We start from the raw sequence: 9,123 nt of genomic DNA, 5'->3' as shown, positions 1-9,123 counted from the left end.
GGGCCAGGCTGGCGCCACCTAGGGAGCCCTCCCCGTACCAGGTCCAGCGGGGTGTCCTCTGCTCTGCTGGTGGCCCCCGCTGCCCGGGGCCGCCGCCCCCCCATCTGCACCCTCTGCGGGGGGCAGCCGTCCACCCCGCCCCCTCTCTGTTTCAGCCCCGCCTCCCTGGACGCATTTGTGTTCAGCTACCTGGCACTGCTGCTGCAGACCAAGCTGCCCAGCGGGAAGCTGCAGGCCCACCTGCGGGGGCTGCCCAACCTCTGCACCTACTGCACCCACATCCTCAGCCTCTACTTTCCCTGGGATGGGGGTAAGGGGCAGACTGGTGGGGGGTGAGCCCCGACCCGGAAAGGGGCGGCGGGGACCCGGGCGCCAGCCCCCCACCCACCTTCCTTCCTTGCCCCTCAGCTGAGGTGGCGCCGCCACGCCAGACTCCAGCGGGCTCAGAGACAGAGGAGGAGCCGAACCGGCGCCGGAACCAGGTCCTGTCCGTGCTGGCGGGGCTGGCGGCCATGGTGGGCTACGCCGTGCTCAGTGGCATCGTCTCTATCCAGCGGGCAGCGCCTGCCCGGACGCCCGGCACGCGGGGCCTGGGCATGGCCGAGGAGGACGAAGACGAGTGACTGTCCTCATGTGCCCAGGACTGGTTTTTCTACTGTCATGCATTCCAGAGGTCCCCGTGTTTCCCCTTTGTTGAAACGGCCGGAAATGGGGTGTCCCCCCACAATAAACCTGCTCACACAACTGGGGTCAGACATTCTCTCTGTTGAGAGGCCACTGTTAGTCGGTGCCAGGGGCCATCCGGGGGCCTGAGTCCCCCCAGGTCCTGGGCCGCCTAGCTGCCTGTGCCCGGATGCTGACATGCTTCCCCAGGGGGCCTGCTCTGCACCCCCAGGAAAGACAGACAGTTCTCAGTGCTGGGTCCAGCTTCCCAAGTCCTTTCCTTACCCTCCCCCACCCCCATCTCGTGTTTGTACAGACAGTGAGCTCACCCCGGGCCTGGGCCCAGCTCCCACAGGCAAGCAGCACAGAGCACACGCTCACACGGCTTAGGAGTGGGGGCCAACGGGGCTTCGCAAGGGGCCTCCAGCCCTGGCTCCAGTTAGAGGGCAGAGTGAGTCACCCAAACCACTGCTCCTGGGCTCACGTCACTGAAGCTCGCCCGGTGCCGCTGCACCCTCTTTAGCCACAGACAGCCCATGAGCCGATTCTGTCCCTTTAATGTTCGTGTGGAGCCCAGGCGCCTGCCGCGGTGTCTGCTCGCTCGGTCACTGGCGACGCCACAGATAGGTATGAATAGAGTAGGCAGGCGAGATGGTCTCCAGGAAGCCCACGGCAGGATCCTGGATGGTGACAGGCACATCCTTCGAGGAGCTGCGGGGGCGGGGAGAAGCTGAGTGTGTGTTCCTGCCAAGGCCACCGTCCTGTCCCCAGCCCTGTCCCCGGACCCTGCTGCCGTTCTCACCGGTTTAGCACGACCACAACTGCAGAGCCATCGGGACGCACCAGGGCCACCGTGTCCAAGTCGCTCTTCTCACTGGCCGCCAGCCCCACTCTCTGGGAGCCCTCCGGAATGAACTTGCTGGGGTGGGGACAGGCACCTGAGGACAGCTTCCACCCACCCTTCCCAGGGGTCCTGCCAAACCTTTGCCGGAGCTCGGCCCTGACCGTCCAGGTCTCAGGCCACGCGCCGGCACTGCCTGCCCTCCAGCCCCAGTGTCAGCTCCATTGCCATCAAGTCACTTCCTGCCCCAGTGGTGCAAGAGGAACAGGTGTGCCCTCCTAGTTCCTACCCTAAACTCCTTCCTGTCCTCGTGTGGGGTGACGTAAGCCGGGGTGGGAGGTGCTGGCCTGCGCTGGCGTGGGCGTGCCCAACCTCACTCACCTGAAGTGGCCGAGGTGGTAGAACATGGGCTGTTTGTAGAACGTGTCCTTGGCAATGTCCACGATGATGGGGCTGTCCACGAAGTTGCGCACCCAGTTGGGGCCCCCTTCGAGGTTTAGGGCCAGGTTCCAGTCGGTCCAGCCGACCACGTGGTAGAGGAGGTTCTAGGATAGGGACAGGGCAGAGAGACGCGGCTTCACGCTGGGTCCCCGGATGGTGCAGTGAAGGGTGATGGGGACGGAGCTGGGCCGCGGTGCCTCTGCCCTGTGAGAGGGGGCTCTGTATCTAAGGCGACAGGTGGTGAGGGCGGAGGTTCCCAGAGAAGCTGAGAAGTCCCAGAGGCTGGCTCCGCCCCAGAGCCAAGCATTCTGGGAAAGGGTGATGGGGCGCACAGATCTGGGAAGGGAGGGCGAGACAGGGATCATGGCATCCCAAAATCTGCCCCAAAGAGCAAGTCAGCCGGGAAAGTCGGTGGCGGGGGGTGGGGGTCTGCGTCGGCCTTCAGTGAGGCTCGGAAGGGGTCAGGTGGCCTGCTTCGTGCAAAGGGAGAAAGGTCACTCACCGTGATGATGCTGTGGCTGTACTGCATCCCACGGTCCCAGGACCCTAGCCGCACACTCTGCTCCCAGAACTTGGAGCCCACACAGGCCTCTGAGGCAAAGAGCATGGTGTCGGGGAACAGGCGGTGTGTCTCCCCTAGGGTGGCTTTTGCTGGAGCCAGAAAGTCCAGGTACCAGTGTACAGCGATGCCGTGAACGTACTTAGCTGCCTCGGGGTCTGCCAGCACCTGTGCAGGGAAGAGGAAGGACACCTGGGGAGAGGGAGCCACTGAGCCTGGGCCTTGCACAGAGGGTTCTAGAAGGGGCCTGGGGCCCTGAGAGATGGGCAGTGGGATGACTGTAACCAGAGGAGGTCAAAGTGACAACCATGGCACCCAGAGGGGGCCGCCACCACCACAGCACCCCAGGGTGCCATCTGGGCCCCTGGACCCAGCCCGGAGTGCTCTGGGAAGCAAGAGTCAGGGCAGAGAAGGCACTCTGGGAGCCAGCCATTTGGGTGGCAGATCTGGGGGTCACTAGGTTACCACAGGGAGGTCCTGGGCCTTACCACCTGGGCCCAGTGGGGCAGCAGCAAGCGCTGGTCATCCATCATGAGCAGGCGGACGCCACAGTGTGTACTGTTGGCGAGGGTGGGGCCCAGGTCACGGGCGATGAAGTCTCGCTGGTGCTCAGGGGTGAAGCCCAGGCACTGGAAGGGGTACCCGCTAAGCAGCCCTGCAGAAGGCTCGTTCTCGGCCGTCACCGCCCAGAACCGCAACCTGTGTTCGGCGTAGGCATCCAGGAACCTAGCAGGCGACGGGTGTGAGTGAGCATGACCCAAAAAGGGGACCAAGCCCCTGGGGAACAGGAGACCCAACGAGGGGGGAGAATCGGGGTCCCAAGTCTGAAAGGCCCACAGGGTCGAAAGCTGAGCTAAGGAGAGTCACATCTGCACGTGGAACCAGGTTGAGACATAGAGCGGGGTATCCGAGAGTGGGGGCTGGTCCAGACCCCATGGCCTTGCTGCTCCCTTACTTGATAAAGTATCTGGCCCAGGTCTGGTGGTAGCGATCCCCCGGCCGACCCTTGAGTGACCCCCTGCCATTCACTGCCCCATTCGTCTTGAGCCAAGTGGGCGCTGTCCAGGGACTGGCTAAGAGTGAGACGGGGCGCTGGGCAATCTCTAGGGCTTGGTGAATCAGAGGTATCTAGGAAGAAACGCAGTGAGGAGAGACACTCAGAGTTGGAACAGACAGGCTGGCCCAACCAGTGCATCAGGCCTGCCGCCAGCCCCGCCCTCCACCCCCTAGCGTGGAACAGCAAGGGCCAGGCTGTCCCTCTCAAGACTGCTCCAGCATGAGGCTTCTCAACCGCCAGGCATGAATGCCACCAGGCAGCCAGTGCCCACCTTGAGCTTGACATCCTCCTCTGAGAGGCTGAAGTTGTGCAACTCGAAGTCATCGGGGGTGTCGGCATAGGTGTAGATGCGGATGGAGAAGTCACAGCTGGCCATGGGTACCCGGATGATGTTGTACTCAATTCCTGTAGAATAAGACCAAGATAGGAGCGTCTGAGTCATCAGGAGAATGTGGGAGCCAGCCTGCCCCTCGCCAGTCCTAAGCTACGTCTCGGCCAGGACCAACAGGAGCTTGGGCTCCTGGGTGGGAGCCTGTGGAGCCAGGCGCCCCGGGAAGCACAGGCCTCCTGAGCCCGAGAGTCCTCAGGCACTCAGTGGAAGATGGGTAGGACAATCTCATTTCTGTGGGCATTGAGAGAGGACCCGAATGTCAGGGATGGGCGGAAGTCAAGGTCAAAGGAGATGTCCAAGTGTCGACTGCACTGCCGTCTCGTCCCCCTCCTCCTCACCTTCCTCAGAGAAGTACGATTTGAGTAGCAGATTCCGGGCAGGGGGCGACAGGGCAAACATGTTGAGAGCAGCAGCATCTGTCATGGCCCCTCCAAATCCCTTTATTTTCTGGAACTTCTGATCCGGCTGCAGGGTCAGGAGCAGCCCTGAGGACACCAGCAGAGAATCGAGGATGTCAGTGCGCAGAGGAGGAAGCCCGTGGAGCCCACGAGCTTGGTTCAGCTCCAGGGCGATCCCAGCCAGGCCCGGGGGGAGGCCATGGTGGCTACCTGTTCTCGTCCGACGGGCCTGGACAGTCCCGAGACTCAGCTCCATCCGGCGCCCACTGCGGGTGCTCTCATAGCGGCTGAAGGTGCCAGGAGCAGGCAAGGTCAGGGGGTCAAGAGAGTCACAGTACGTAGCATTGCAGACACAGACCACAGAGCTGTAGCCAAAGCTTTGGGGGCTGCAGGGGCGGGCACCTGGGGGGGAGGAAGCACAGGAGTGGGCGAAGGCTGAAGGCCGAAGCTGGAGGGGAAGGCGTACTGCTCAGAAGGAGGGCCTGAAGGGCCTGGACGGTGGTTTCAAAAACCCCCTTGCCGCACCCCACCCCAAGGCTGCCTCAGTCACTCAAAAGCATTTCTGGAGCACCTCTTGAAGTCCACACCAGTTTGCCAGAGGCCACGAGAGGGTCACAAGGCAGAAGAGAGCATCGGGACTATGCCCCTCCTCGACTCACTCACCTGATGCCCAGGAGACTGCCTGAAGTAGAAGTAATCCTGCGAGGGTGGCAGTCAGGGTGCCTCCCCCGCCCAGCGGCTTGGGCCATTCCTGAGAACAGAGTGAGGAGTGGCTGGCAGGCAAGCCCCTCTCCACCCCTCACCCCTCGACCACCCTCCCGGGCAGCTCTTGCCTGCCGATGGGTGTCCGCAGCCTGCTCTCCCACCTTTAAGAGGAACGGCACAGGCCCTCTGCTAGCGACAGCCCTCCCTCCAAGCCCCCTGCTGTGCAGCTCTCTGCGCACCCCAGCCAGGACCCTCCTCCACGCCGATCCCCACCCGTTTATCTCTCGACTCCCCCTTGCCTCCATCGGTCCCTCCATCAGAGTGCCATGAGGGCCTGAGTTCGAGGAGAGTCTGTCATTCATTGTATTCCAGAGCCTGGATGGCCGGGATTCCAGAGGCAAAGACCAGCTGGGAGCCGCAGGCCACTCACCTCTCTGGAAGGACTTGGGAGCTCCATCGCCAGACAGGAACACCGCAGGGCTCCCCAGCCTCGGAGAGGACGGAGGGTTTGCTGAATAAGAACAGGGATGCAGGAACCTCGGTAGCTATAGACATCAGACTAGCCTCGCAGGTTAATTTCAGCGGAACAGAACGAGTGGGTCATGTGATAATTATGGACGAGTCACATGATACAGGAAGTGAGGCAACGGCAACCATACTTGTAAAGGGCGACTGGCTTCCCCTGGGCTGTCAGGGGTTCCACGCCCTGCGAAATCCCGGAAGGCATGTGCAGATGACAACTTTAGGAAGCATCTGGATCGGAGATCTGAGGGGAGGGTTGGGGCGATGCGCCTGAATCTCGGAAGACGGAAACCACATTGCTTTCTTGAGAAAAAAATGTGAAAGTGATACTAACAAGCCGATACTAATAAAAAGAATTCCACTGTGCAAAACGCCGGGGCGGAGATGATTAAGGCAGTCCTCACCCTGGAGAGGGGTGACGAGGGGTGACGAGGGGAGTCAGACACCCAGGTTGTTGTAGATAAAGGCAAAGGGTGACAAGTGTGCCCGGAGGGACCCTCCACGGTGGGGGGTTATCCTGGAAGGCTTCGGGGAGGAGAAGGCAGATAGTAAGCAGCAAAGCGCAAGGAGGGCAAGGCAGGCCGGGAGGGAGGGGGTGGTCTGCACCGTGCCCCCGGCCCCCTCGCTTCCCGTCAGACGCGGGTGCGATACCTGCTTTTCGTTTCTCACGGGACAGGAGGCTATGGCGAGCAGCCGGGGAACTGGACGGGCTGTGCACGGCAGATCCCCAGGGGGGGCGAGAAGAGGGTGTCACTGCGGTTGCGGCATCGGGCGCATGGGCCGTATCACTAATGCTCTGGTGGGAGTGGCACCCACAAGCAGGACCTGCCCGACTCATGCCTCCCAGCCTGTTCCCCCACCCGTGAAATGCAGGTGACACCAAGCCTCCCCAGGTAGTCACGCCTGGTGCAGAGGACGCGCTCGGCACCCACTTGTCTGTTGTGTCATTTTGTGTATTATCTCAGGGAGTCTTTCTGGATACACGCCAGGTAAAATTGATAATGTCTCCTTCCAGCTTCCCGAAGTGTTCAGCATCGTCTCCATGAGGCCAGCTGGGCGGGGAAACCTGGCTCCCCGCACTTACTGGCTGGTTGACCTTCAGTAAAACGCTCCACAGCTCTAAGCCTCTGTTTCTCTGTGTGAGGGGAGTGACAGCTCCTACCTCACAGCACTGTCGTGAGGTTTAAACACAATAGCATGTGTGTCTAGTACGCTGCTGGGCACTAAATATGACAGCAAGTCAAGCCTGTGTTTACGGAGTTCTGTCAAGGAACGTCTTACTCATCCCCCGCAGGTGGCCTGACACAGGGTGGGGAGGTGACAAGCTGTTGAACCGCAAGGAACCATCATCACCGTGTCAGTATCTGCCCCATCCAGACTTCCTGTTTTTCCAGGAAATGTGGCACAGAGCTTGTTCCTGGGAGCGGGGCAGCTGACATCTGGGCCTCACTTCCCTCTAGTTCATTCACGCCACAAATATTCCTTAAACTCTTGCCCCTGCCTGCGCAGCTGGGTTTGGGGGCCCCTCCCCTCCCAGTTCCTCTCTGCAGGAACAGTTCGTGAGTCTCGTTTCTTCTTTTCATCCCTCGGTTTGTCAAAATCTTCCAGAGCGGACGCCATCACACCTGGTCGATGCCACCTCAAGTGACCCATATCAAAGGACTTCGCCGAGATAATTTACAAGTTTCACAGTGTGAAGTCTGCCCTCGAGACTTTTATATGTTATTTTCTAAATAAAGTTGGTCATTAAGGGCTAATATTTGTTGAGTATTCTATGCAACTTCGTGTGCATCAGACCCTCACCCCACTCTCCCTCACTCTCACGAAGCAGATACTGTTATTTTCCCCATTTTAGAGATGAGGAACCTAAGACTCTGAAAGGTCATTCAGTTGCCCAGAGGCCCTTGGCTACTCGGTGGCGGGGCCTGGATTCATATCCAGAGTCCTGTGACACACATCGCATGTTCCACGGGTACCTCCGATGTGCCGAATACGCTGGGCACTGCTTATTTTCAAAAGCTGCTGTGTTTGCTTTGTGGTTTTAAAATCGACATTTGTTTTTTTACAGAGGGTTCAGACGAAGGCCACGTTGGCTTCTGAAGTGCTGACTACATGGCAACATTTCTGGGTTCACTTTCTCCAAAGGCATCGGCCGGGGGCATACCGCTTCGATGATGAAACGAAATCCAGAAGTCCCAGGTTTGGCAAGAATGGTTGATTTTCAGCCGGGGAGGGGCGGCCGTGCCTCTGTCCCTGGCCCCCACTGTCCCCGCCCTTGAGACCTCAGCCCTACAGCCCGAGCAGCCCCTTTTCACAGCAAATATTTTCTAACATATTCTTTACACTCCTGAAATGAACGCATAGATAACACGACTTGCCTACATACATAGTTTAAAAGAATCAATACGGTTGCCTTATCTGGAATGTAAAGGAAAAATAATTGGACTATTTTTTTATGACAAAATATGTTTTCAATAAGTAATGCTCAGGCATGATTACCTAGGAGATGTAATGTACCTAGACCTTACACTAACCTACATGGAATAAATTAAGATTTACTAGAAGCAAATGAATTAATAAACAATTTCGATATGTACTTTGCACATCATGTTCATAATACGTAATTATCATTGTGCTGCGAAACATAAAACATATGATAAATAGAAATGTTTAAAAGCCAGTCGTTAGGAATAAGAGTCAGTATATCCCACATATCTATAAATTCAATATCGATTCTAAGCCTCGGCATTTGATAAGGAAAAGGATAGTCTTTTTAACAAACAGTTTCTGGGACAAGTGGATATCCATATGCGTGAAGAAAAACTTAGACCCTCATCTCACTCTCTAATCACAAATTAAAGCAGAATAGGTCCTAGACCCAAATGTAGGAGTGAAAACTATAAAACTCCCAGAAGAAAGGACAGGAGGAAACCCTTGTGACCTTGGATTAGGCCCTGGTTTCGTATTTCTTTTTTTTTTTAAACAACGATCAGCATTTATCATCTCACTTAGTTTCCGTGGGTTGAGAATTCAGGAGTGGCTTAGCTGGACAGTTCGGATTTGAAGTTTCTTGCGAGATTGTGGCCAAGACGCCGGCCAGGGCTGCAGCCGTCCGTAGGCTCGACTGGGCCGAGGTTCTGAACGCAGCTGGTGAGGAGGAGCTGCCCGTTGGCAGAGGCCTCAGTTCCTCGCCGTGTGACCTTATCCACAGGGCCGTTTGAGCATCCTCACGACATGGCGGCTGGATCCTCCAGAGTGAGTGATCTAAGAGACAGCCAGGCAGAAGCCACGACGTCCTCGCCCTGGGAGTCACACACCACCATTTCTACAATATCCCATTGGCCGTGCAGCTCTTCGCTACGCGGTGCAGAGAGGGGACCAAACAAGGTGTGAACACCGGGAGGGGGGTGCGGATCGCCTGGGGCCGGCAGGAAGCAGGAACCACGGTTCGCCCTCTGGCCCTCAGTAAGTCATGTCCCTCCCACGTGTGAATACTCGTGCCTCCTTGGGTTCCCCAAGCCTCATCGTATCATAGCTACAGTCCAG

The 9,123-nt window shown here is 58.2% G+C and overlaps 2 protein-coding genes across 2 annotated transcripts in view; one reads left to right on the top strand and one right to left on the bottom strand.

Moving 5' to 3' along the window:
• The window catches only part of MTX1 (metaxin 1), a 4,819-nt gene extending 4,075 nt beyond the window's left edge, over positions 1-744 (top strand). Inside the window, exons 7-8 of the mRNA XM_011366422.2 lie at positions 108-310; positions 409-744. Coding sequence (XP_011364724.1) covers positions 108-310; positions 409-623 — 418 coding nt within the window. The 3' untranslated portion in view covers positions 624-744. The remainder of the gene's footprint in view (positions 1-107; positions 311-408) is intronic.
• Position 745: 1 nt separating this feature from the next.
• Positions 746-5,667, bottom strand: GBA (glucosylceramidase beta). The gene is made up of 11 exons (XM_011366423.2): positions 5,486-5,667; positions 5,014-5,101; positions 4,561-4,752; positions 4,291-4,437; positions 3,833-3,966; positions 3,460-3,632; positions 2,993-3,230; positions 2,448-2,672; positions 1,886-2,049; positions 1,466-1,582; positions 746-1,374 (listed from the first exon to the last, which is right to left on the bottom strand). Exons 1-11 carry the CDS (start codon positions 5,510-5,512, stop codon positions 1,269-1,271), a joined length of 1,611 nt encoding a protein of 536 aa, XP_011364725.1. The 5' UTR covers positions 5,513-5,667; the 3' UTR covers positions 746-1,268.
• Positions 5,668-9,123: the final 3,456 nt, after the last annotated feature.

The sequence above is a fragment of the Pteropus vampyrus genome, unplaced genomic scaffold (assembly GCF_000151845.1).
Source record: "Pteropus vampyrus isolate Shadow unplaced genomic scaffold, Pvam_2.0 Scaffold124, whole genome shotgun sequence".
Taxonomy (NCBI): domain Eukaryota; kingdom Metazoa; phylum Chordata; class Mammalia; order Chiroptera; family Pteropodidae; genus Pteropus; species Pteropus vampyrus.
Note: the sequence above shows the minus strand (reverse complement) of the source record. Positions and strands in the feature narration are given on the sequence as shown.